Source organism: Ixodes scapularis, unplaced genomic scaffold, assembly GCF_016920785.2.
Source record: "Ixodes scapularis isolate PalLabHiFi unplaced genomic scaffold, ASM1692078v2 PGA_scaffold1__304_contigs__length_218370807, whole genome shotgun sequence".
In the NCBI taxonomy this organism is placed as follows: Eukaryota; Metazoa; Arthropoda; class Arachnida; order Ixodida; family Ixodidae; genus Ixodes; species Ixodes scapularis.
The window spans coordinates 125,586,328-125,614,298 of record NW_024609846.1 but is presented as its reverse complement, the minus strand read 5'-3'; the positions used below and the strand labels follow the sequence as shown (position 1 = coordinate 125,614,298).

Sequence of the window (27,971 nt, the reverse complement as noted above, 5' to 3'; positions counted from 1 at the left end):
TTATGCAGGTTAAGAGAATATAGATGTCATGGATTCTGTCATATTCTTCTGTGTACAGAAGTATACCAGTGTTTTTTCAATACGAGGTGCGCTGTACGTCTCCTTAACTCATATTTGTCTCTGGAATCTGCATCAATGTGCTTTTATATATTTTTTGCATCTGTTTTGATATGTCTTACAATTGTTCTATTTTTGAATCTGACAGCGATGGTAGGGGCGACGCAATCGATCTGGGCCACCGGCGCATCACAAAGAAAGAGGCCACTGAGGACGTCGAAGTTGAGAAGCCGCAGTCAAAGGAGCTTTTGAAGCCAACGAAAATCGTCACCCCCTACGTTTCGGCGGATGCCCTGAAAAAGTTGGCACAGGACATCGATAGCATGAGTCTGGGCAACAGCGCAGATTCACCTGATGTCAGGTACATCCTTTGTTGCTTGCCTTCTATTGGTGTGCATTCTAAGCAGGCTGTTGAACCTGCCATTATGCCGTTTTGGTTTGGGTTCGAATTCAGTAAATGGCTTTCTATTTTGTTCCGGTTGAGTTCTTGTTCACTCAACTGATTCATAATTCTACCTGAGATTGTGGTCACCCACACATTTCTTGCGCTAAACAAAAAGAAAAGGTTATAGCTCTCGGTCATTAATAAAAAAAAAAGGTGCGGTCCACTCAACATCACCTGCATTAAAAAATACTGCAAGAAACAGCTCATCAGAACCATGGCTGGAGAAACGGGAACAGCAGACCAAATGTATGCTTATATTTGTTTTGCAATCTTGACTTTTTGTTGCAAGCACCATTCTGTGCAAATTACATGGTTATACAGGGGCTTGGAAACATTACTGAAGTACAGTGTGTGGGATTTTGCTACCAACACAGGTACCGATAGAGTAACCAAAGGGTTATTTCAACAGCGGTGGCGGTCTCAAAGGAGACGTCAAGCCTGGTAGCGCGGTAACCACATCTCCACGGCAATATAATATACGACGTTTAGGGCTACATTGCCGCGGGTCAGTTAGATTAATTACCTCCGTCGGTGCCAATGATCGACTACCTTGTCTCAGGCACATAGCCAGAATTTTGTTTGGGGGGGGGGGCATCCATGCAAAATGTTGTATGAGGGGGAGGTGGGAGAGGAGGCCCCAGCAAAATGGAATATGTTGGGGGGGGGGGGGGGGGGGGCCCAGGCTCCATGGACCACCCCCCTGGCTACCCCCTGGCTATGTGCCTGCCTTGTCTCACTTTCTCAAATATAGTGGAAGAGAAGACACACATACCGGAGTAAGGACAGAGTCCAAGAGCATTTATTAGAACACTCTTCTAAAAGAACTATTATGTCCCCATCCCAAAATGCCCTTCACGCCGGTAAGGTGAGAAAAGGTCCTTACCTGCCAGACGTGGGGGTCCGCAAAGCCAAGATGGGGGAAGTGTCGGAGAAGTCGCCGGCACATGTCCCATCTCTTTTGCGGTCACCGGATGAGTCTTTTTCCTGAAAGCGGGAAAACAAGAGGCGAAACCTCCTCGCCTGTCAACAGTGATCCGCATCCGAGCAGTGGAACGGAAAACGGTCCCCCCCCCCCGGGAGAGAGTGAAGAGGAGAGCCCCCCAAGCCAGGTGGCTCTCCGCCTCACAAACAGGTCGGAGCTCACGGCGAAGAAGGCCGAGCGTTCCGACCTGCGGCCGTTATCGCAGCCATCGGGGAAGGGAGACCACAGGAATCCCCACAAGTGCTATATGTACGCAATTTTAAGTCGACCCCCATTGCATGTAAAAAAAAGAAAAAAAAAATCATACTTGAGGCGCGCTATTTATGGCATCATTTATTAATTGCTGCCTGCCGAGAAACTGAGAGAGAGGTGGAAACGAGGGCATGCGGGGACGTCAGAGTGCTGAGCTCTGGTTGATATTAGTGGGTAGAAGCCAAGCTAGACGTTTTTGTCTCGACTGCACTCGTCAAATGCACTAGAACACAGAACACCGGCGTCCGGCATTCGGCTTTTACATTTGAACGCGTTTGACGAGTGCACTGGAGACAAAGGCGTCTAGCTTGGCGTCTACCTTCTAATCATTCCAACCAGAGCCCGGCATACTGACATCTCTGCACACTTTCGTCTACCCCTCTCCCTCAGTTCCTGCCTCCATAGTCACAGACAAGGTGAGAACAGCAGGGTGTCTCTTTTGAATGCTAGGTTAATGTTCGGGGTTTATTGGTGTTTACGGCACAGAAAACATGATGAGTCATCATGGCGCATGGCATGCTGTAGAATGGATACACAGTGAAATAGTTTTGTGATGCATCCTTTTTTCTGTTTTCAGAGAGAGGCAGGAGCAGAAAGCACAGTTGAGCAGCCCAGGTGAGCTTGGTGTTCTGGTTGCCTATTTTTATTTATACAGCAAAGTGCATGTCCCCATTGTTGCCTATGGAAGCACAATTTTCTATACAGTCGTGTTTCGTTGATATGAACCCAGTTAACATGGACGAATGTGGCATTATGGGCAATATATTATGGGCGATACGTTAATAGTATGGCATTATGGGCGAAATGTTAGGCAACTGATCTTTCGCCGTGCAACTTTGCACCCCTTAATGTGGAAACCCACACTCTGGGCTATAGACAGCCATTTCGGGGATGATTTGGGTAGACACAGGCATTTTTGTCTCATTAATATAAATGCCAGTACACCAGTATAACAAGGAAAGGTGTAAAAAATGAAAGATGTTTCCAATTCTCTGTAACGGAAAACTAGAGCTCAGCTCAGCTCTTGAGGAGGAGGAGGGGAGGGTACGGAGGGGAGGGTATGCCTCTCCTCTTCCTCCTACCCTCCTTCTCTCCTCCTCTTCCCTCCTCCTCCTTCCCTCCTCCTCCTCTTTTTCTCTTCCTCCTCTTCCTGCCACTGAATTTGTTCATGGGTAACTTGACACGAAGTCGTGACGTCATTTTCCCAACTGAATTGGTGTTGAAGTCACGTGAGGTCAATATCCCTGCTATATCTAGAGTCCCGCTAAAGTTAGCAGGGAAATTTCCTTTCTAAAGTTAGTGGAAAAATTTTCCCGCTAAGTTTAGCGGGCAAATTTCTTGCTACATTTAGCCGAAAAATTTTCCCGCTAAATTTAGTGGGAACATTTTTCTACTAACTTTAGCGGGGAAACGTTCCATAATGCAACGCGCGCAATTATGCTGACGCCACCGCCGCTGCAGCTCAACCCGAAAACGGGCGCCTAAGAGCTGCGCTCCAAAAAATCTCCGAGATATCGGTGAACCCAACAGATCACTGTGTGCACCTGGACGTTGGTTGCAGGACTTGCAATAAGAGCTGGGCACCAAAAGATGTTTTTGTTATGCCTTTTACGTGAAATGGGTCATTCCGCTTGCAGTGTATTGCTTGAGATTGTGTATGATCTACAACCGGGAACAAAGATGAATGAGCCCTAAAGCAGCTAGGTCACCTCACCGTAGACCTTGTCCCACTCTGGGGAACAGGAGGTAAGCTCTGGACTCGCAAAGTGAATTTCTCCTATACTTTCTTTCACCGTAACTTTGCAAGCGGCAAAAGCTACGGTCCAAGCAAGCCAATCAGCACGCCAGAGAGGGACACGTGACTCCCTAGGTGCGCGTGGCACTGTCGAAGATGCAGGAGAGAAAGAGAAGAATGCCGCTTTTGCACAAATTTTGAGGGGAACAAAGCGATGCCCGGGGCACACAAAAGAGGGTCCGTTATCAGCTCCTCCTTCCCCTCTTCAGCTTGGGTTACACAAAAGTCACCTATGCTCTCTCTACTCACACTGTGGACAATCTTTCTGGGGTATGGAGGCATCCATATTAAAGGGATACTGAGCCGAAATTTCGAGCTTGCTAAACAAGGCCGGGCAGATAGGCGGGAAGCTGCAAAACCAAAAAATATCACTCATATGGTGATATTTCTTACGGACCGCCGTATTTTTCGGAAAAGAAGTGCACGATTGAACCCGGCTGACGAGGCCCACAAGACAAGGCACGTCACGATTCCCATTCTCTCTCCTCCTTGCTACGTCTCGTCAAGCTGGTGAACCGATGCGAGGAGGAGAGAAGCGAGGCCGCTTCTCCTCATTCTCAAATTCTCCCGGAGGACAGTTACGTCAAAGAACTCGCTTAATTGCGGCCTTCTTTTCCAAAAGTATGGCCATTCGTTTGAGATATCGATGTTTGAGTGATGTTTTGGTGTTCGTAGTGTCCCGTTCAACACTTCTGCAGCCTTACTTTGCAAAATCCAAATTTCGGTTCAGTATCCCTTTAACGAAACACGACCGTATTCTGTTTCCAAGAACTTTTCGCTCAATATTGGTGACATGCAGTCGATTCTCAATAATCCAAAGCTCGGACAGCAGCGAAACGCTTCGAATTCAGCAAACTTGAAGTTCATAAGAAACATTCAAGCCCTGAGTTTTAATCTATTCGGACCTCACTCTGGCGGCATTGTTGATTTCTGCCTGCCTCCACTAACAGAGATGTATCGCAGTAACTATGCTCTGCAAATCAAAAACCTTTCTAGGCATCTGAGGCATTTTCTTTGTAGAAGAAAACTTAAAGAGGTGCCCAACGCAGTTTCCGCTTCAGCGGCACTCAACCGCTCGGCACTTGACTGCTCCAAGGCCTAAGCTCTCGCGCAATTTTTCTGTCCGAAAGTGGACCACGGACCGCGGCATGTTTGCGGATGTTAATGCATTGGGTGAACGGTACAGCTCTGAGTGCTGGGTAATTCCTCGAGCCCAGCTTTCTTGGCAGTGCAGGCTGTGCGCTTCTGCTGCCATGCCATGCTTGGCTTGGCTGATTGGCATTGTTCGCTCTTCTCCCAACCTTGTATCACGGAAACAAAGTACAAAAGCAATAAAGTGCGCATGGTCACGATTTAAACTTCGTCAGGATAATTGCAAACTTCTTAGTGACCTGGAACTACAAAACTTTTGAAACACACACAAAAAAAAATTATTAGCATTAATCAGATATAGAGGTCAAACTTCAATTTACCACACATTTTTCCCATAGACTCGTGATTGCCAAGACTGCACTTGTGCTTCGAACTAACCGAAAATTAGAATAAAGTGACTGAGTTATTGAGAGCCGGCTGCACCATTGGATTGAGAAAGTGAAATATAAATTGCCATAGCAGTGTCTTTACTTGTTGCCATGTTCAGCTTGTTCATGTTGCCATGTTCAGCTTGACAAGTTACTCGTGTAGACAGAAAAATAGTAGTGCAACAGAAAAATAGTAGTGCAACAGTGCGGTGCCATTTTGTGGTGGCACAATTTTCTATGGTCTTTTTTACCGTGTTGTCTACTAAAATGTCTCTGCTGCTTGCAAGTAGGGTTTGTGAATCTTCCCTGTCGCAGAGCATTATGACTAGAATTTCGTGTTTCCAGTGGTGAAAAAAACGGAAAGCTAGTCATAATTGTGAGCTGCCGTCTGTTCCGGCAAGTGGCATATCTTCAAGTGCAGACCTTGCAAGCAGCGGGCAAAGTTGCCTACAAAACGCGAAGTAGGTATGGCTTCTCAGTTTGCAACAGGTTGCGGAAATTGACGAGCAATAGATGCCGTTGCGGCGCGCAGAATTTTAAAGAGAGCAAAGCCCTACAGGTTTCGAATACCGCTCCCTTCTAATCTTGTAATATAGAGCGCAGCTCTTAGGGGCCCGTTTCCGGCTTGAGCGGCGTCGCCTTCGTTTGTCCCCGTCGGTGTAACTGCGAGGTAACGTGACTTCCCCCCCAAGGTCATGTGAACCCCCCTCCCCAGTCACGTAACCCCCCAAGGTCACGTGACCCCCCCCCTGAGGTCACGTGACCCCCCCAAAGTCACGTGACCCCCCCAAAGTCACGTGACCCCCCCAAAGTCACGTGACCCCCCAAAGTCACGTGACCCCCAGGTCTGGTGCTCCCAGATCACGTGACCCCCCCCCCCCCTGGGAGGAGATTGATGAATGAGAAGAGGAGTTTGTTTGTTTGTTTGTAAACGTCTTTATTGGGCCCCCTTCCTCACCTGTGACAAATTATTTAATTATTGTGAGGTAAGGAGGAGGAGGGGTCTACCGTCCCCTCAGTACCCTTCCCTTCTCCTCCTCAAGAGCTGTGCTCTAATTCGGCGTTACAGGGAGTTGTAAACGGCTTTGACTTTTTTTTTTTTAAGACACATAACCACGGCAGGGTGATTGGTTTGTACCAGAGGCATGTGGTGCTTTTACGTGAATGTAAGGGGAAAAAAAAGCAGAGTTGGAAAAGAGAGCGGTCAAGCAGGCAAACAACATATGGACAGGCAGGCACTTCAAGTTTGTCAAGGTGTCGCGGTGCTCCAGCGTCGAGTGACACGATCTCCTTTGCCTGCTTTGCTCATCCCTTTAATTGTACCTTGCGCAGAGCACCCCGCCGACGACAAGCCACCGACGGCCGCGTCTCGGCAGCCAGGACTCGCTCCCACGGCTCCCAAGCGGAGCATCCTCAAGTCGCCGGCCTCCAACCACAGGTCCTGGCTGAGCATGCTCGAGAGCGAAAAGCGCCAGGCGTCCGAGCCTCCCTCTCGGTCAGAAGGGAGCACCCCGTCGGCGGCGGAAGACGCGGAGAAGATACTGTGGCAGTGGGTGACGGGTGACACCGTCGAGATGCTCGTGGGGAAGGAGGCCGCCAGGGACTTCAGGCAGAGACATCAGACCTTCGACGAGAAGGCCAGAGCGGAGAGGTACCGGGAGTTAAATCGTTGAAGTAATCGCCTCGTGCGTACGTTTAGAGGGCAGGAACGATGTCCATTCACGCACTTGCATCTGTTTGCGTTTCAATTCTTGCGATCTCACAACGGGAGAACATTCTGGCATGCTGGTTCCACCTATGAGGTGACCCTGGAACGTCATATCACTAAAGCGAAGGTTTTGCGGTGTTTGGAGATCAAACGTTTATACCTTGGGCTCTGTGTTTTCTTTAAATACCGACAAATCCGGAAGCTGTTTCATCCAACCTAACGAAAACCGAAAAACCCTGAATCGGAGCCGTCCTCGAATACGAAAAACCTGACCTTCATGGAAAGAAATCTTCCTCCACAGCTCTAGTCCGCGTTTGTCCAAGGCACGACCCCCGCTGAGCCGTCTGTGAGGCTGCTACTGCCTTTGGGAACTGCGCCCGTCGTCCCGTTTCCTGCTCTCATAGGGGCTGAAATGGTTTCCTGGCGTTTGCTCGGGTCATGCTCACATTGCTCAGAGGTCGGGTAATCCCACATCCACATCTCGTTTACTGCCGCAGAAGCCCCGACAAACGCAGATTTTTCGTACAACGTCAAAAATTATTAAAAAAACATCAAATCCACTACAAAAAGACAAACAAAAAAACACAGTGCTGAATTTGAAGAAAAACAAACCAGAAAAATGCGGAACCCTATCTATAACGTTTTCAAACATTTTTTGAGCCAAGAAAGAAAGAGTGACGTGTGAAAAGAAATCAGAAATGTATGAAAATGCCGGGTGTTCCATGGCTACCTTACAAATGGCGCCGGCGTGCTCTCTCGGCCTGAGAAATCCCAAGAAGTTTTAAGGCACTCTGTTTTAAGCGGCCGCGAGTGTGTGGTCCGGACCTTAGAGTCACTGAATACGCTTTGCTTAAAGCACCATCGCTCTATTCCTCAATTTTCTCGTGGACGCCGCCCTCTTTGTGCTTGTTGCGTGGCAAGCGCAATCGGCGATCCTCGCGTTTAAAAAATGCGACTTCCCGACCTTTGGATACGGCATTGGGAAGCTCGGGCGACGTCGCTTTGCTTTGTTGCAGACCGCTTTAACGTTTCTGGAGGAGGGAAGGACATTTCTCGTAATTTCTGGTACAGCTTCATATAACTGGCAACAATGATTTTGAGCACCAAGAGATCCAACTGACAAAGAACTCTGCTAGTCTTGGCCGGGCACTTGGCGGGCCCAGCTGAGCTGGCTTTTGGCAGGCCCTCGCCCGAACTTCCGGCGAGCGGCCCTTCATTCCAAGGGGTTGCCATTCAATCCAATCTGATCTAAATCAAGGGCTGAATTGCTGTTACTCCAAAGTGTGTAGCTTATTTACTGGATCTACAGGAAGTCAGTCGGTCTCAGTGGGCGCGTAATGTCTCCGCCGCGGACGAGAAATTTAGCCGGTGCAGCGCCGCTGCCAGCTTGGGGGGGTGTTTGGCAAGCACCACGCAGTAGTGATGCACGACCGCATGCTGGCCCGATGCCTGTCTAGATTGAAACGGGCAGGGACGAGGATCGAGCTCGGGATCGAGCCTGGGGTCCCCAAGTTCCGCGACACGAGCTTTTGCTCCACATGCTCGGAGCTACGTCGTGCCCACGTACTTCTTCACCAACTCCTCAGGTACCGGGAGATGTACGCCAAGCTCTGCCGAAAGCTGGACGAAGAGGAGAAGCTGGAGGAGGAGTGGGAGAAGTCTCTCTTGGACTCGGACGATGACTCGGACGATGAGTCGGACGAGGGCGAAATGCAGACAATAATGCCGACGGCGCCGATGCCGACGATGGAGGAGCTGGCGGCCGACCCCATAGTCGAGCGGCTCAAAATCCTCGAGCGTGAGGTAGGCCGGCTCAGCTTGGGGACTGCGGAAGTCAGTGAAGGCGACGTTCCTGGGAAAAAAGCGGCAAGAACGAACCAAAGGAGGAAGCCTGCCAGGTCTAAATCTGTGAGTGTCACTGTCGTCATAGTTTTGTGTGGGTGGCATTACTGATTACCGGGGTTCCAAGATTTAGTAGATGTAAGCTGATAAACCGACATAAATAACCCCCGAACTGGTTTTATTCAGACTGAGAAAAATGGAAAAAATTCTTAGTTGAAGCTGTCCTCGAATGAGGAAAACCCAAGCTTCAAAGGGAGAGAGCTATCTGCGGCCGTAATTTATGTTAGCTCCCACTGAATGGTCCCGTGAGGCTACATCTTTCTTTGGGAACCTTATTTGATTTAATTTCTTATCGGTATGGAGACATTTCCAAGTAATTGGGCCACGCTCATGCTCCGAGCAGCTGGGGGAATTCTATGTCCGTATCCCCTCTAACGTAAGCCTCGATTGATTTTGCTCGAGAAATCATCGGAAGTGAATTAGCTGAAATTGAAAGGGCGTGTTGAATGGGCCAAAAACGGTCGGGAACGAATTGACCGACTATCAAGAAATTTCTTTGTTTTCAAAGTAAAGAAGAGCTACTTCGCAATGCTTTTAAACTAAAGAATGAAACGCCCCAAATCTGGATTTCCGAAGACTTTCCTGAAAAATTGTGCTTTGCGCGGCGGAAACTGTGGGAATTTTTTGGACAATTTAGAGAAAGCGGGACCAAATATAAAATTAATTACAACAAACTACACCTCAGTACTTAGTCATACATGCATGACTTGGCAAGTAATACAGTTGTTTGCCCTCGTGCGTGCCGTAGCAATGAACAGAATGACTGATGCACTGTGAACCGCAAGGCCCCAAAGTGCACTTTTACTGATAATCTTTCTTTCATCGTTGTTAACTTTAGAAGTGTCTTACCAAAACAACTTGAACTTGAAAATATCACATCCTTTAGCAAGCCTCATGTCATTCTTGGCACTGAGCTTCCGATATCAAAAATGAGGAACTTATCTTAAATCAATCATTATCTCTCGACCTAAACTTCGAGTCTCAAGCCTTGTTTGTGTCAGGGTGTCTTAAAGGTTGGAAGGGGTACCAAAATCATGGATGGCAGGCAAATCACACTAATATTGTTTAAGGTAGCACACTAATACAGGATTTGTTTTCAGAATGCTGATGAGCCTCTGGCTGAAAACGATGCATTCCTGCCCATCGTTGACTCTCGTGCGCAGAACGTCCATCGTCGTAGGATTGTGCTGGATCGCCTCAAGAAACTGTAAGGAAGCGTTTTCAACTTTGTCTGCATCTAAAACTGTGGATTCTTGTCAAACACATAACTTTGCACGCAGTGTGCATCCCCCACCTCAGTGCCTTTTTGTCACATGTGTTTTAATGAGGCTTAAAATATTACTGGGAAAGGATAGGGTATTTTTTTTTTTCAGCTGCCCTACTTATAAGAGTTTACGTCGTGGATCGCATGATCTCGCCCATTGTCTTTCATGACTTCGATAAAAAAAATACTGCCTGGTAAGATGTTTTACACGTCTTCCACCATCATAGAATCGACTTTGAGGAAAAGGCAGCAAAAATCTTGCACCCTCAGTCATGTTTTAGAGCGCAGCTCTTAGGCGCCCGTTTCCAGCCTGAGCGGCGTCGCCGTCACCAAGGTCACCCCAAGGTCACCCTAAGGTCACGTGACCCCCAAGGCCACGTGACCCCTCCCCCAGGGTCACGTGACTCCCCAAGTCACATGACCCCCCCCCCCCTCCCCGAGGTCACGTAACCCCCCTCCCTCGAGGTCACGTGACTCCCCCTCCCCGAGGTCACGTGACCCCCTCCTCCCCCCCCCCCCCCCCGAAGTCACGTGATTCCCCCCCTTTCCCCCCGAGGTCACGTGACCCCCTCCCCCCGTCGGCATCGGCGTAACCGCGAGTAACCCTCGTGAGGGTTACGAGGGTTACTCTCACGAGGGTTACCCTCACGAGGATCACGAGGGCTACGAGGGTTAGTTGCCCTCAAAAGGGTTACCCTCACGAGGGTCATGAGTAGGGTGACCACCTTCCTGCCGGCTGAATGCGGGACACCCTGACCGGGGGGTGGGAGCGGGGGAGTAAGAGGAGGACGGTATTTTCAGTCTTGGGTAAGTTACTTTTAAAAAGTAATTCGTTACAGTTACAGTTACTTTCAGAAAGAAGCGAAGTTACCGTTACAGTTACCGCAATAAAAAGTAACTCGTTACAGTTACATTTAAAAAGTAACGACATTACTTTTCAGTTACTTTTCTATAACACAAAAAATGAGAAAAAAACAAAAAAACTAGAAAACGCCTCCCACAACGTTTTATTGCATAAAATAAAAAGTAAGCTTTTTACTTCATATTGTAACTTAGCAGCATTTGCTTCTCGAAGTTAGTGTTTGAAAGTTTCCACGCCAGAGTAGTGGCGCAAATCAAAATACGAAACATGTGCAGTGCGGAGTAGTGGCGCTAATCAAAATCGAGACATGCGCAGTGTCCTCCACGTGTATTGTTGTTTGACGGTTGATTCACCCGATCAAAAAGCGTTTGCAAAGAAAAAAGAAAAACCACAACATAGATAGTGCTTGAAGACACTACGATGTAAGTGTTCAGTCAGAAAGTACAAGCGCGTGCGTAAAGATAACTAGAAATTTTTTCATTAAATCTACACGTGGCTATATTCGGGTCGTGACTCGCGAGAAAGAACGTATTCACAACTTTGTGTAAGGCCAACTTGACACTCGAAATGTCGGAATAGACGATTTGGAAAGTGCAAGGAATGGCTAAAGTGCACTCGTTCAGTGATATATTATTCATAAAACACTGGAAAGTAACGACAAAAGTAACGTCGTTACTTTCATCGTTGCCTCAGAAAAAAGTAAAAGAACTACAGTTACAAGTTACATTTTTAAAAAGTAACTCATTACAGTGACAAGTTACCAAAAAAGTAACAAAGTTATAACGCGTTACTAGTAACGCGTTACTACCTAAGACTGGGTATTTTCACGACTCAAGAAATAACTATTAAGGGAAATTCACCAACGCGCGCACCCCAAAATCCTGTGCTGTCAGAAAGCGTATTATACGCCTGAAAATTGTAAGCGGCAATTAAACTAAGATAAGTTTCACTCACAGTGATATACTTTCGTTTATTTGTAATGGTAAATATTTTATTAAAAGTATCTAAGTTGAAAACATAAAGATAGACTCTACCAGACCCAATGCATCAAAAGGAAATAAAAAACAGTAAATATCTTTTTGTTTCCTGTCGATAGTTACTCTCATATGAACATGCTGCTACACAAAAATAAAACCTTGTTGTTTTATTGACCGTTGTGAGTTGCAGGTTTTCTGCCTTCTGTAACCGTTTTCACTAAAAAAAAAAGCTTTCCACAACAACCCTTTCGCATGATACAGTATGATTTCCAACTAATTACAATAGTTTATTTTTCAGCTTTTGTTGAGCAATTTTCGCTTGCAATATTTTGCCATCAAGGGCAGAGGCACAACAATGCATGTGCATCAGTCTCCCGCAAGAACGACGGCTGCTTCCCGCAGTGCTTGGCAAGAAAATGACATACCATCGAGATTCACACATTTATCAGCGATCTCCGCGGTTCCCCGTTGGCCCGTTGTTCGTAAGCACCATAATTAGCGCAGTGAATGTTACGACAATGTGAAATGCAGGACATTTTGAAGATTTTAGAATTTCTTGTGGGACACCAGCCCTCAATGCGGGACAGTCCCGCGAGACGGGTGGTCACCCTAGTCACGAGGGTTATGAGAGTTACCCTCACGAGGGTCACGAGAGTTACCCTCACGAGGGTCACGAGAGTTACCCTCACAAGGGTTACTAGGGTTACCCTCACGAGGGTCACGATGGTTACCCAGGTCACGTGACACCCCCCTCCCAAGGTCACTCGACACCCATTGACGTCATCGCCACTAATGATGTCATCTGTGACGTCACTGATGACGTCACCGGCATTCGCATCGTCATCGTCATCATCACTGATGACGTCGTTAGTGACGTCACCGGCATCCGCATCGTCATCGTCATCATCACTGATGACATCACCAGTGACGTCATCAGTAACGTCACTGATGATGCCTTCGGCATCGTCACGTGACCCCCACAAGGTCACTTGACCCACCCCCCAGTGCCCTTCCCTCCTTCTCCTCAAGAGCTGCGTTCTAATTCGGCATTACAGGGAGTTGTAAACGGCTTTCATTTTATAACACAATAATTGTTTTTCAAAAGAGCTTTATTATGTCTAGGCATAGCTATGCATACTGCCTTTCTTTTTTTTGTTTAAGTTTGAATAAAGATATTTCCTTTTTTAAGGCTCCTGTGAACCAGCAAAATTTTTTATGCAAACTAAACATTTATTTCTTGCTTGTGAGACTGGGAGATGCAATTAGCAGTAAATACATTCATCACCTTATCAGTTTCTTTTCTGGGCATCCATACCCCAACCTTGGGGTGATATATACACCAACACATTGTTGACAAACGTCTATTGTTTTCCCACATGAGATGTGGGCACTGTGCGTGCATAGAAAGCAGCCTCGCGTGAGATGAAGCATTTGCACATGCACAATGCTGACAGCACCACCGCGATGGTGTGATGTCGGGGTGTCGAGTTGGTGTATACATTTCAAAGTGACTTAGTTTGTGTGAGCTTTGTGGATAGATAGAAATTCCAAGCAATCAATCTTGTGAATACTATATATCCCAGGCCTGGCCAGGCTGACCCGGCCTAATAGCCGCAAACAAAACCACAAAACTTTCAAGAGCCGCGGTGGGGTCGGGGGGGGGTGGGGGGGGGGGGACAAACTTTTGTTTAGGGCAATAAACGAAACTCTTAACTACTTTTAATCTGAGTCAAAAGCAGTCCAACTGTATGTAAGGTAGCAGTAGCACAAAACTACCAAACCGCAACCTGTCTTTCGATTTAAAACGCATTCCTATTCTCTTTTTGGTGAAGTGCTCGTGTGACCGGGAGGGAGGCGGGAAAGGGGTAGGGGGTAGGATAGGAGGGAGCCGCAAGCCGCGCTTTAACACGCGAAGAGCCGCAGCTTGGCCACCTCTGATATATCCCCTCACAATGATCAGAAAGTGGTCCAGGGACATGTTTACCAGAGTTTGAGTAATTTTTTCCACATGATATTTCAGAATGCTGCACTTTGGATAATTATCAAAATTCCTGCAAATCTACTGTAGTTTACAACACTCTGAATGTTTTAATAATAAATGTGTTAGAAAACCGACTTTGGCCTTTATGCGTTGTGTTTATTACAAAAAAAATTACAAACTGCTAAATTTAGCGGGGAAGTTTTCCCACTTAATTTAGCTGGAATATATTGTTCAGTTTGCACATATGTGTGTGCATATGTGTGTTTAGGATGTAGTGTGTATTGGATTGGCGGTTTGACCTCAAAATATGGAACTCTTATGCAAGAGATAGATAGAGAAATGTGCAAATAACAAATTTATAATTCTGAATCAAATACGACTATTAAAATTTTACTGCAGATTACAAAAAAAAATATTCTTGAATATAAATTTTTTACATCTGGCGTGAATTGGGCATGTATACTTTTAATGGCTGGAAACCTTTTCCAGATCGGATAGCTATGAAGAGGAACAGTTTTGTAACGTGAAAAAATTCTTTGGTTTGGTGTTCGGCATTTCATGGAGCCCAGATAAAAGCATGGCCGCGAGGCTCAACACTGATTGGTTAACGGGTGGGAGAGGAGGAGTAAGTGCTTAATGCTGATTGGTTAACGCGGAGGTCATGTGACCAGAGGGTGTAGATGAGAAGGAGCTCGACCACCTCTGCGCACTGAGGGAGACAAGGTCGAAAGTACGGAAGACACTGGGAGATTGCCAGGGTTATCAGCCTGATTAGCAGTACCATCGCTTCATTGTAGGGACAACTATCAGGTATACACATGATGCGCGTTAAACTATCTTATGGAGAGTGCCGGGAATGTAGGTGTCTGGTATCTGGAAACTCGCAGTATCGCTAAACGTTTGTGATGCTAGAACACTTCACAAGTCTTGCAATTTGCCATACATTTTTTTATGAGAAACATTTCACTTACTTGTATTAAGAAAAAAAAAAGGCACTGATGAGTTGAGTAACACATGATGGAACTTGCTAAGCAATGCAATTACTACCTCTTTTATTTTAATATAGCTTGAGGTTATGTTTTCTGGCAGTGTCCTTTAAGGTCAGGTGTTAAAACATAATTACCTATAGCCAAAGCAGGCTGAGCCTGCTTTGGCTATACTGAGCGAAAAATCTGAGACCATTGAGCCAACTGAGATGCTCTGACACCTCAGCAGTTTCTCCTAGCTTGCTGGTGCAAAACAGTTAGACTTAAAGGGCAACTCCGCTCAATTCCGAAAAATTTAAGCTTCCATGTGACTCACATTCACAAAGTACTACTAAACAACTCTACGTCTTCGGATTCGCGAAATGTGGAATATTATTTGCGTAATCCTAATTTAAACATCAGCAGATACCGAAACCGAAACTTTGGTTGCGTCAGGCAACATTGGTCTCGGGTCGTCAGAGTCATGGCACGTCACGTCGAACCACGTGGTTTTGTGACGTTCGGGAGGGAGCGAGAAACAGGACACGCAACGCGGGCAGGTCTTTTTTTTTTCTTTTTTATTGGACGCGGGCAGGTCGCTTCGCATGGCGTGGATGGTGATGGCCTGGGGGAGAGAGGGAAGGGGAGAAGACGAAAGAGGAGAAGGGGAGCGGAGAAACAGACCGATAAGCGCGCAGGGCAGCGCAAACTAGCGCATCCGCGTTACGGTGATCACGTGAACGCCCGGTCAGCCAACACCGGAAGGAGAAACTCATGACGTCATCGTTCAATTTTACTCTGAGAAGTAAAAACAAGCAAAACGTAAGAATGACGTACACATGCCTCTGATGTAGTGGTCCAACGTTGGCCGCTCCAACTCCGTGGCATTGACTGCGTTGATGATTGCGCCTTGCGCCGCACGCTAGAGTTGGCAGATTTCGCCTACTTGGCTCGCTTGAAGGTTTGCTGGCCAGTTTATTAAATATATAAACGGAATTAGATTGTAATATTTGACATGGGGTCTTCCTATATGATACTGAAGAGGGCTACATAGTTTTCTAAATATCAAAAATGAAGCGGAGTTGCCCTTTAAAGGGGTACTCCGGCATTTTTTGAGTTACCTTAACTAAATATATTTTCCGAATCACCGGTCTTTACCCTTTCCGGTATGCTATTCAGCATCGCGAAATTCAGATAGGTATTGTGAAATCGGCAAGGGAAAATTATGCCAAAGTCAGCATTCTAATATGCCCATGCTTTTCAGTGCCGTGACGTGAGTGCTTGCAGGTCGAGCGAGCAGTCTAAAAATGGGCTATGCCGATCATTTGTTCCCTGCTGCTGTGCAGGGGCTGGAGCGAGGTTCCAAACCATTCATTTCATGCTATGAAACGGCTTGTAATCAGTTGGGAACAGTCTATAGTACAAAGAGTGAACCCCTGCCTTCCGCTGACGTCACTTTTTCATTGTTGCCCGCAGAAACTTTCACTTCGAATAGCGCGGTTAGGACCAAATTTGTAAATTTAATAACTTTGTGAAAAAGATAACTTTGGCCCAATATTTGGATTACTATTTTAGCGATGTTTGTTGGTGTGTTGAGCAAAATTTCAGGCAAAGTGGGGAATATGAAGAAATTGCCGGAGCACCCCTTTAGCGCGTGCTTGCTGCTGTAAAGTGTTGAAGCTTGACACCAGAACGCCAGTGCGAAACAGCGAAGCTTGACCCTACAAATTGGAGAGTTTTGGAGAGATTATTTGGGATTTTCAAATATTTGACAAGCTTGAATACTTCGAACAATAAAAGTATGCTGCAAATTGAATCAAATAAAAAACTGTATTTGCAAATTATTATAGATTTTTAATATTTGCATATCTCTCCAATAAAGATACCTGATGTATAAATTATAGAATCATGGTGAGCATTTTGCTTAATTCAGTCAGCTTTACAAGACAGACCTTTTATGTTTGGAGTGCGGTGGATGTATCAAGTGGTGATTGCTGTGTCTCGTTATAAAATATGTCTTACAGGCTGCCAGACATATTGGATCTTCTGTATTTGGACCTATCTGAAATATCCCCAGATCTGACGGAGATGGTAGTTACATTCAGGTAAGTAGCAGGCTGGTGGTACATTTGCAAAACTTCATGTCTGATTGAGCTTTATCTGGTGCAGTGGTTTAGTTATGTCTGCATTATGTTCGAAAAAACTAATTTGGAAAAAGAAGCCTTATGAACTCCAAAAGAAAATATTTTTTTTTGTGAAAGACAAATTTTATTTTTGCTGATACTATTTTTTTAAATTTTCGAAATTTGCATAAAACCTACGTGATTAAGAAAAGCACTGAAAAAAAAAAAAGGTTGCATACCACGCAAATTTAGGTGGGCCTGATTACTAAATAATATTCCCTACCTTGCACTAAAATACGACCATTGAAAGATGCCATTTTAAAACCAAATAGGAGTTTAAAAAAAAAACTTTATTAGTTTTTTTTATTATTTAGTCAATTTGGAGTTGGGTATTAGCTACAATACTCTTTTCGTTTGTTCTTTTAAACCTAATAATTGAATTGCTTGTATAAAATTTTCATCCCCATGTTTTGTTGCATTTAGAATTAATGACAGAATCTCCAGCTTATAGGGTAACAGCCATATTGACAGCCAGGAAAAGCAGTGTAGACAGCGGTGCTTGGAACTTCCGAAATAGCCAAAAGTTAAGTCCACTTCATGTGTTCAACAAATGAAAAAATTAAAAAAGTACTTTTTGTTGTTGCTGAGGGGAATATTTTTTAAAGAGTCTCTCCGACCTTGCCTTCAGCCGCCCGCCTCGTAAGTGACACATGCCGACGTTTGACAGCGAGGTGTCAATGGCATGAAACACAGCCACAAGGTCTTCAGCACCCCTGAGAACACGTTTTATTTAGCTGAGGTGGACGTTATCTTCGTTTCAATGCATTCATATCCTCTTCACGTTACATAATGATACTGGCATCTTAATTTTAATCTACCGTATTTTCAGGGCTATAGTCCGGGGACTATACGTGTTCTAAAGTTGAAATTTTAGGCTGTGCACACTATCTATGTGTGTGGACTATACAGGAGTTCTGTTTTTCAGGATTGTTCATTATGACAAGACATGATGGATTTTGTGGATGAAAGAGTATGTTATTGATGATTTATGTATAGTAACAGCTTCTTTGAGAGCTGAAAAGACAGACATTTGTCAAGGTGTGCCGTGTATGAGAAGATTTTCGTATCGACTAAGCACCAGGGGCACACTATGCAGGGCGTGCGGACTACGCACCGGGTGCAAACTATCTAAGCACAAGCTTTTTTTTTCTTCGGCCTAATTTGGTTTTTGCAGACTATACACCGGGTGCAGTCTATAGCCCGGAAAATACAATACTTCTGCCCAGGCAACTGCCGACGAACGCAGGCATGCATTGTTTGCTTCCTGATTTTGGAGATGCATACTGTGCATCTACCCCATGTATGTGCAGATAAAAAGAAAAAAGAAAAGTTCAGACTGGATAGCTTTTTCTTGATGCGAAATGATAACGGGGATTGAACTTAAATGTATTTTGATAGAATCTGTATTGCAACCCAAAGCAGTGCAATGATGGAAAGAGCATTCCACTATTTGCAGCGGACTCCTCACACCTTTGAGGTTCGGTACATGTGCAGCATTTTAGACTTCGAAATACACTGGAGGCCAGCAGATGTTTCGGTTTCTGAACTCACTTGTGTTTTTTTAGAGGAAGTGTGCGTGATAAAAGGTGGGAGTTACACTGGTACCATCTTCGCCATTTGAGTGTAAGGCTCGGCAGAATTTAAAGGGGCACTGACGCCCCTAAGGTCATATTTTTTTATTGTCTAAGACAATGTAAGTTGTAGTCATACCACAAAAAAAAAGCGGCATCGCGAAAAAAAATATTATTGCACACGCACGCGCCTTTTTATTTTTGGCGCTTTTCTCCCCCGCTGCTCACCTCCCTGCTTCTTTTGATCGGTGACGTCAAAAATCAGGAAATTTAGAACCTTTGTAGGCGACATTTTTATAACATTTAGTAATGGCAATCGTAAAACATGCTTTTTAACGCAATTGCGAACGCACTGTGGCCCCTCTTTTTGAAATACCAAAATTCAGAGTTCAGTGCGATGTCGCTTCCTGGATTTGTGTCCTCCCTCGGAAAACTTGGTGGCGCTCAAGCAGAGGATGATCGGTGAGTCGGGTGAAGAAACTGATTTTTTCCCGGTCGGTCCGCCGGCGCTTCGGGTTGTGGTGACAACGGCGCTTTGCTTTGTAGTGTAGAGCGGAGGTCCGAGAGAAAGTCGACTGTCAGGAGACCGCAAAAATTTTACGTCACTGCACTGGCACGGATAGTGCGGGAACTTCAAATTTGGCATTTGGAAATTGTTTTTTTACTTCACAAATAGTGAATTCCCAAGTTTCGAATTTTGAGGGTAATGTCCCGGCATCGTTTTCAGTCGTCTCTGATAATAACAAAAAATATGATTTTGATGTGTCAGTGCCCCTTTAAATGAGGCAATAAACATCATGGTAAGTCAGTTTGTTAACAAGATTGTTCATAAACTTTTTAATTAATGGTTTCATGGCTCATGTTGAAATTACAGTATTGATGCCAACTACTATCATAGGCTTGAGCAATTTACAAAATTTTCGAAAAGTTAGTAGTTTGTTTAGATATTAATCGATAAATTTTCGCTTTTTTACTCCCAATTTTATTATTTCGTGCAAAAAGATTGTCAAAAGCCCTGCCCACAGTGACACTAAGAGTGACGCAGTCATTTTCATAAAGTCACTATCTTAGCAGCGCGTCCTTGCTGGATGCGCCAACGAACTTCAATACATCTTAGTTCTATTAAGGTACATGTTCAATGGGGAAGCTACATCACTTTTATCATTTCGCATTGTTGAAAAGCCATCCAGTCAGAATTTTTTTTATATGTGGACATACAACAGATTAAGCTGACACGCAGTATGCATTCCCAAACTTGGGAAGCAGACGAAGCAGGCCTGAGCTCATCTGCAGTTACTTGGGCAGAAGTAAAGTAAAATTAAGACGCCAGTATCATTATGTAACGTAAATAGGAAACGTAGGCATGAAAGTCAGGATAACGCCCATATAAAAGTGTTTTCAGGATAGCGTTGAAGACCTTGCAGCCGTTTCTCACGCCATTGATGCCTTGTTGGTGAACGCTAACGTGGCTGCTAGAAGCATGGTCGGAGAGGCTCATCTTTAAAAAATTTCTAAGCAGCAACCATTTTTATATGTTCAACAGATGAGGTGGATTGAACTATTGGTTATTCTCAAAGTTGCAGGCACCATTGCCTACATTGCTTTTTCTGGCTCTCAATAAGGACTTTTCTGCATGAACTGGACATTTGTCATTTGATTAAAATGCAACAAAACGAGGTTTTTAGAATTTAATATATACAATTCAATTTTAATAGTTCTATGAGAACAAAGGAGGAATATATTGTAGCTAACACCCAACTCCAATTGTTTACTAAAAGAAATAAAAGAAATCTCATAAATCTCTTTTTTTCGACCTCCTAATTGGACACAAAATGGCATCTTCAGTGTTTGTATTTTAGTGTAGAATAGGGCATACTCTTAAGTAATTAGGTGTCCACCTAAATTGTTTGGTTGTTGTTTGGTAAGCAACTGTATTTTTGCAGTGTTTTCCTTGACTACATGAGTATTTTACAAATTTCAGAAATTTTGGACCAAAAATAAAATATTACTTTTTCACAAAAAATATATTTTTCTTTAGTTCAGAGGTGTCTTTATCAAGATCATTTTTTCGTACATGTCCCAGACATGAAAAAATTGCCGTGTCTTCTTTGGCATGGAATTTACCTAGAGGAAAGGCACTGCTGGAGGTTAGGCCCTGTGATGTGGTACAATAAACAGGTTTTGTGATGGAACGTTGGAAATAACACATGGGACGTAATAAAACTTGCTGAAGCTGAATAGCCTTTTGTTCTCATTCAACATCTCTATTGTCACTATCTGTATGTAAATTTATCAAAACAGCAACTCACAGCCTCTGCATTTGGCTTCATGTGAGGAGACTGGTGGTTCTCTTTTATGCTGTATTGTAGGAGCAAGCTCTTTAGCTGAAATGTTTAGAAACTGCTTGTCCAAAACGTTTCCATCTTTCCTTTAACAGGTTATACTTTTTTTAAATTTCCTGATCAAACCAATAACTTCATCGGCAGCTTAGTTTTATTACTTAAAAAAATCAAATGTGTACTGAGCAAATGCTTATGGATTTGTAAACTATGCATGATTTTTTGCATCTCATTCTCCTTTCTCAAACTTTGTTTCTAGATTGGCAGCTGACAACGTGACATTCAAGATGGAAATTTGGACTTACATTGCAGCGTGCCTTCTCATGATGTAAGTAGGGCTGCGATTTAAGATTCCTTTGTTTTTTGTTTTCTTTAGCAAAAATATGCGTAAGACAGTGTAATAAGCATTGTTGCAGTGGTACACAGATAGAAAATTAAAGAACTTGCTTAAAGTAGAAGTTCGGGCTAGTTGGTAAGTAGACATGATAAAAACAAAACAGTGCAAAGACAAGGACGAAGTAGAAGAAACCACAGGACACAGCGCTGTGTCCAGTGGTTTCTTCTACTTCGTCCTTGTCTTTGCACTGTTTTGTTTTTATAATCTCAACTTGCTTAATTTCCAGCCTGAAAGGGAAGTTAAGAGCCGCTACAAACCTATTCAAGCTTGTCATCACAAAAGAACTGGAAGCTTTAAATTTTGTCTAACTCAGTGATGTGATTGCTGCACCATTGTGCTAAATTATGCTGGAGTGCTCACCCTGCTACCTCCTGCTACATTTCACCAAAATGTGAGGAATTTGTGCCTACCTTGCACCAATAGTTAGCTTTACTTTATGAATACAGAAATTAATAGTTCAGACGTCGCTGCACTGCCGCATTGTTTTAGTAAGCTTGTGCGAACTTTCAGTACTTTCGGATATCACTTAGAATAATGTGATTTAATTAGGCCTTCGTATCGAAAATGACTCTGTGCCAGGAATTTTTGTGATGTTTTTCATAGTTCATGATATACTTGGGTGGTTTAATTAGCTTCATTCAGTGTGCTTCTCGCCGTGCACCGATGCGCTACAGAGAAGCTACGCTCGTGAAGTGCCGTAATATCCTGAAAGATAGCCCACCTAAAATCGAAAGCAAATCGGGTAAAAATAAAGAGTAAACTAACTTTCGGTCTGCGGTGATAAAATAAAAAAATTTGGAAAGTGCTATTAGTTGGTGATAGGTTAAGAGTAAAGTGGGGGCTCCTCCCACCTCTTTCCACTTTACCACAGCAAAGTGTGAAGAGGAGGCAACCTCCTTTCCAGCATTCACTCTACTAAAGTAGGAAGGGGGTGGGAGGAGCTTCCTGGCTATAGCTTTAGATCTTGTGACCTGCGAAACTTGTGATTGCAGGGAGGAGCGACGAACCCAATTTGACTGTCGTTCCCAATCAGCAGTGTTTACTTATCTCCTGCCGTGGCTACTTAGCGCCATTTCTACCGAGGTCACCATTGGCCAGGGCCCTACAATTACTAGAAATAAGCTATCTTTCAATGTATTGGGCACGAGATCAAACTATAGGGGGCGCTCTGACCCCTTTGTTGTCCCCACCCTTGGTGTTTACTCAACACAAGGCCTGCGCGCATGCTGACAGGGCTTATGGGCATGTCCATGTCATCTTCTACAATAGAGCGCGGGGCACAGTTTAATGTAAAAAATACTAACAATCGACGAAGCGACGTTAAGTGCCAGATCTATCCTCGGAGAATGCGAGCTTGACCCACTTCGGCTTTTGTGCGGCGCTGGGACCGTGCATGCTGCATTGTTCATGCAGGCCAGAGTGGAAACAAAAGAGCCCCTCCTCCCCCTCATCGGAGAACACAAACTCCAGCCGAACGCTGACGCCGTGTTCGGTTATGTCGGCCGAGCGCTGAATGATTGTATTTGTTGTCCCCATCCGTGTAGTTCTAAAGTTAACCACTTAGGGCGTCACGGTCGCTCCTCCTCCCCAATAAAATAAAAAACTTAAATTAATAAAGTGCTTTTTTAGAAAGATGTATTGTCACCCATTTTCAAACATTGGTCGAAACAATTATTCAGGGTAGTTAAAGCTGTGTGTCTGTGTGTGTGTGGGGGGGTGGGGGGGGGGGTGGAGGTGGAGGAGAGGAGTTTAGCATGGTTGTGCCCCTATGCGACTAAAAAAAATTGGACTGTTTTTAAGTGAGAAAGGAAAGCAAGCCACCTTGTGGCCTGGCTGTGGTGCAGAAAGATGACGAATACCATAATGTCGTGCTTTTGACAGCGTTTTGTTGGCCCCGTGGGCTTGTAGCATTGGCTGCATCTTATTTATTTATTCATTATTTTATTTTTGCTATTTGTACCCTCAGCGCACGAAGATAGAGGAGGTTGGGACTATAATGTACAAAAAGTGTACAAAACAAGGAAGATTATAAAATAGGCCCCAGTAGTCCGGTTACAGCATTTTTAAAAGCAACCGGATTAGGAATTGTCGCAATGGATGTGGGAATGTGATTCAAGTTAATAGATGTACATGGTATGAATGAATAAGTGTGGGTATTTGGGCAACATTGGAATCCCGACTTTATGCAAGTGATTGCTGCGTGATGACATGCACGGTATAAACTTGTTAGAACAAACCTGGTTACAAAAGACATTTGGATAATATGTACTGCTTTCTGGAAGTACAGTTAGTTTTTCTATCTGCAACAATGGTTCAACTTCGTACCTACATAGAGCATACTCCTTTTACAACAGACTGAAATCTTGGTCACTATCAAGGTGTGTTATAACCAATTTAAACTGTAGAATGGTCTAGTAGAAGTTCAACTTTCAGGATTTATTCCAAGCATGTTGGACACGTTCAAAGGTGCCGACAGAATGCTCAATGTTAGGGTCCCAGACAGCAGGAGCATGCTTTAATTTTGGCCTGACAAGTGTTTTAAAGAAAAAAGAGTTTGAGTTGAAGGAATTTGCAAGAAGTTAAATTTTGGACCAGTCATACACCTCTCTTTCGCCACGTCATCACACTCCCGTCCATACTCACGCACAGACAGCCAGGTCAGGTGATAAGAGGGAGGCAGCTGATTGGTCTGGCGGGCACGTAGCTCCTACCGTTGCTGTTGCTTTCCATAGCGGTACAATTTTGGTTTTGCCCACAAATCGAAAAATTCGTATTGTAACAAAAATATTGGGAAAAAATATTTTTTCAACAAACATTCGTTTTAAGTTATACTTGTCCTAACCAGGTAGAAAACATTTTTTTTTTTCCCGAGGTTTAGTGCTTTTTTAATCTGTAGCTGACTAAAGACTAAAATATTGGGCATGTGTGTGCTGTCAGTGTAGGAGTGTGGTTTAAATTCATGAAAATTTGCCTTCCAGGCTTTCAAGACGATGTCCTGCATTGGATTCAGCCATGAAGTCAGAAGAGCCAAGAAGGAAGTTTTCTTTGTTTTTGGTAGAGATGGGAACTTCTATGGACGCAGTCGCGAGTCTTGCAAATAAATTATTGGTGCCGTGAAAATTTGTTGTGCCACTGTACATAACTCTTAAATTATTAATTCCACAATCTTTTCCTAAAAAAGGCAGTACAACATTATTAATTTAAAATGTTTTTCAGTTTACACGAGCTTACTGGCACTAGTGGGACCCAAGTATAGACGTTTGCAAGCAGTTGGCTCTTCGAGAGCTAGTCTGGCCACCGTGGATGGAAAATGCTTTCTTTGGGCGCCAGTCTGGAAACCGTGGTAACGCCTCAGCAATGCTTGGCTACAGTGGCCTAAAAGGGGGTAGTGGGCTCACCAGCCGCTATTGGTGAGGCGCTTCATGTCTACGCATAGAGATGGCACTCCGGTCGACTCCTCCTGAATCTTTCCTCTGCGCTTCAGCGATCGTGCCCGCGTAGGCAAGTGTTTACGTTGAGATGATGAGCCATATTTACGGCTCCAATTCTTTCTTCAGAACCTGCTCTATTCATCTTGTGGACAAATATATTCCTGGTTTTACTAGTTCGCAAAATTTCTTAAATGCCGCTTTCTGGAATATTTTGTGTAAACTAAATTTCCTGAGTGAGAGTAGTGACAGCATTGCCTGTTGTGGTTTCTGCAGTTCCCGCAGACAAATGTCGCCTAGTTAGCATTGCCTGAGCCAGCACAAAATAGTTACACAATGTTGCTCTAGGGGTCAGGAACCGACGTTTGTTCAGAACACTCAAATACACACATAATTACAAAACTTTAATGGAAGTAAGCAGAAGCTCGGCTTTGCTTTTAAAGAAAGTACTGAACATCTAATCACTTTAATGTTATGACCTATGAGCATTTGCCGATCTTTGAGTGTTTTGCCTTCTCTCTTTTTGCAGCTTTATCGGTATTGAGGTCTTTCTCAAAAAAGTGAAGGCTGGTGGTAAGGTAGAAGCCAGTTAGTTACCTTGGCTGTAAGTGCAGGTGCATGCTCCTGGAAACCGATCTCTTGGTAATATCTAGACTTCACTATTGCGAGAATGTCCAAGATACTGTCGGTTTGCAACTTATTCCTGCTGAAGCACTCTAAACCAGTTTTTGAGCCTGTGCACAAAACAAGAGGGTACCAGTGGTGTACAGCAGCCCCCTTTGTACGATGCTCTGTCAGCCTGGCTAGATTGGAAGTGCATTCTAGTGCTGGAACAGTCAAGGTTTGCATACAAATCGTGCAATTCTGCTTCATAACACACTTTCAGGCAACATAGCCTGCAGCATACTATAGTCTGTTGCAACTCAAGAAGGTAGGGCGAGGATAAGACGGGCCGGGGAGGAGGAAGCAGACGCAACGCTAAAGAGAGAAGGAGGTTTCCCCCAGCGTTTCGTCTGCTTCCTCCTTCCTGACCCGTCTTACCTCACCCTATCTTCTTGAGTTGCAATGGACTATAGGTCAGCCGTGAATCCCTCCAAACAATGTGTTTGTCATGATCGAGCGTGGAGGGCAGTACAGTCTCAAATGTAGGTAAATCCCCAGACTCGGTCAGCTCGTCAACTTTATCCCATAAGCTACCGTCAGGAGGGCCAACACTGCTGAGTTTGGTGGTTTCTAACAGCAGTCAATGCGCAGGGATCACTTCCAAAAACGAACAGCCTTCACTAAGCTGTAAAACGACAGTTCATGGTCATCAGGAAATGTGTGGGCGTTGAGCGATCATTGCACCCGGATGCTTGCCTAACAATTCCAAAGAGGTTCTGTATCAGATACTGGCTGAGTCGCGACATCATGGGGTACTTAAGCGCTACTGAATTAACAAGGTAGGAAAAAAATTTGAGCATGCTACGAAGAGTGACCCGGAGGCCGACAGGTGTCGACTCGCTGACAAATCCACCAGCTCCTCTGGCATACGTCTCCCAGGCTTTCAAGTAGTCCGGGAACTCGCTGAGGGCTGCAGTTGCTGGCTAGTTTGGCCGTAAGGCCTTTGCAGGAGATTGAGATGTCTTCACAGCAATCAGCTGGTTGATCAGCTTGAATGTTAGAGATAGCGCATCATTGTAGTGGCAGTGTACCTGGTGGCTTGGGAAATTGTACTGCTCCTGTAGGGCTGGTTACTTTAAAAGTACAGCATAGTTATTTGGCTCCACTGTATGAGCTAGACTAGAGAAGAGAGAATACCAAATGTTGATGGTTTAATAGCGATAATGCAAAGGAAATATTATTGAAGGTATCTGTATTATGGCTGTGGTGCACACTTATTCATCATGAACTTGTTAGACTTAAAGAAGCCCTGTAACTCTATTTAAGCGTCTACTTTTTTTTTGCGGTTTTCACGTCTCTTATGGTTTGGGCGAACCAGCGGGCACGGAGGGAGTAACTACATATCAGTGCATCATATTTTAACCAGACAACGCGGAAACCTCCTCCTCCTGCGGGGGCGCCCCGTGGTGTCGAACACGCGCGGCATGTGACGAAATCGTGACGTTTTTGGTCCCGAGTCCTGACGTCAGCTGAGGAGAGAGAGCTGCCCCGTTCTCAGGCAGCTTCTCGCCTCGCCCTCACCTCCTTTCCCCGTCTTCTCCTCCCCCCATTCCTCAGTCACCGCGGCAAGGGGAATCCTCCGGCGCAGGAAAAGGGGGGACAGAGGACCAAGGACGTCATGAAGGAGGCTATTTTTTGCTTGTTTTTGTAATTTTAATATGCCTATAACTTTTAAAATAAAGTGAATTGCGAAAAAGAAAAAGTTCACTAAGTTACTACGTTCAGTGCGCTCAGGTTCGGTGCAAATTAAAAGAATAGTAAAAACGTTGTTGCAGGGCCCCTACCTGAAGAATTCTTGCGTGGCAGAGATGCTTCCACATTTGCTCTCTATATCCGTCTTGTAGAGGTGAAGGCCCTGCAGTAGGCCTACTCTTGTTCCAGAGTTGGAATGCATACCCAACTCTGATTTTCTCAAATGCATTGGGCTGCAAATGACATTTCGTAAGCCCGGGCATTGCTTTGAGGGTCAGACTACTCGAGTCAATCTTGTAGGCTGCCCTGATAGGCTCCATGTTCACCTGCGCAAATAAAAAAGCTTTATTGTCAAGAAAAAAAAAAGAAAACATTGACCCACAAAAGGATCACCTATGACTGAATATAGCACCAAATTGTTAAGGCTGAAAGTTACATTTATGTGGCCACCTGGTGTGTTGAATCCACATTTCACTCAAGCACTTGATGAAGTGCGGGAAGTTTGATATGAACTGGAGGCTGCGGCTGGCATCAACTGGATTGTCCACCTTGCACTTCACATTGTTTGCTGTTCCCTGGACACCGAGAACTTTCCACATCTTGTGGTTCCAACTGGCATCATCACAGGCTATGAAGTCTACGAAGAGACCACTTTGCTTAGTAAGAATTGCAGCTTCTATGAGAGTTTCTGCCAGCATTTCGTCCTTCATGGTTCCATTTGTTGCAGATGTTCCTATGATCTGGCTCCACTTTCCGACAAATGGCCCAGACACAACGACCATCCCGTGATCAAATTGCACACTTTGTTTGTTGTTGAGGTATATTTCTTCAAGTCAACAAATCCTTCAATGCGCCCTGAATGTTTGACACACAGGTGCTGTAAAAATTTCGGCTCGCCCACAAGCAGTCCGCCACGCTTCTTGAAGCCATCTTTATTTAGGGTCTTGTTTTCAACAGTCCCAAGACTTTGGAACTAAATTCGGATGCA

At 44.7% G+C, this 27,971-nt stretch overlaps 1 protein-coding gene and 1 pseudogene across 1 annotated transcript; one reads left to right on the top strand and one right to left on the bottom strand.

The window, feature by feature from the left end:
* The first annotated feature begins 170 nt into the window (after nt 1-170).
* On the top strand, nt 171-24,320 carry LOC8038443 (putative RNA polymerase II subunit B1 CTD phosphatase Rpap2). The gene is made up of 8 exons (XM_029970215.2): nt 171-418; nt 2,314-2,351; nt 6,384-6,702; nt 8,346-8,667; nt 9,762-9,868; nt 16,735-16,815; nt 21,063-21,131; nt 24,179-24,320. The coding sequence occupies exons 1-8, from the start codon at nt 171-173 to the stop codon at nt 24,315-24,317; spliced, it is 1,323 nt and encodes a 440-aa protein (XP_029826075.2). The 3' UTR covers nt 24,318-24,320.
* Nucleotides 24,321-25,107: 787 nt separating this feature from the next.
* LOC115311556 lies at nt 25,108-27,693 on the bottom strand (annotated as a pseudogene).
* Between the last annotated feature and the right edge of the window lie 278 nt (nt 27,694-27,971).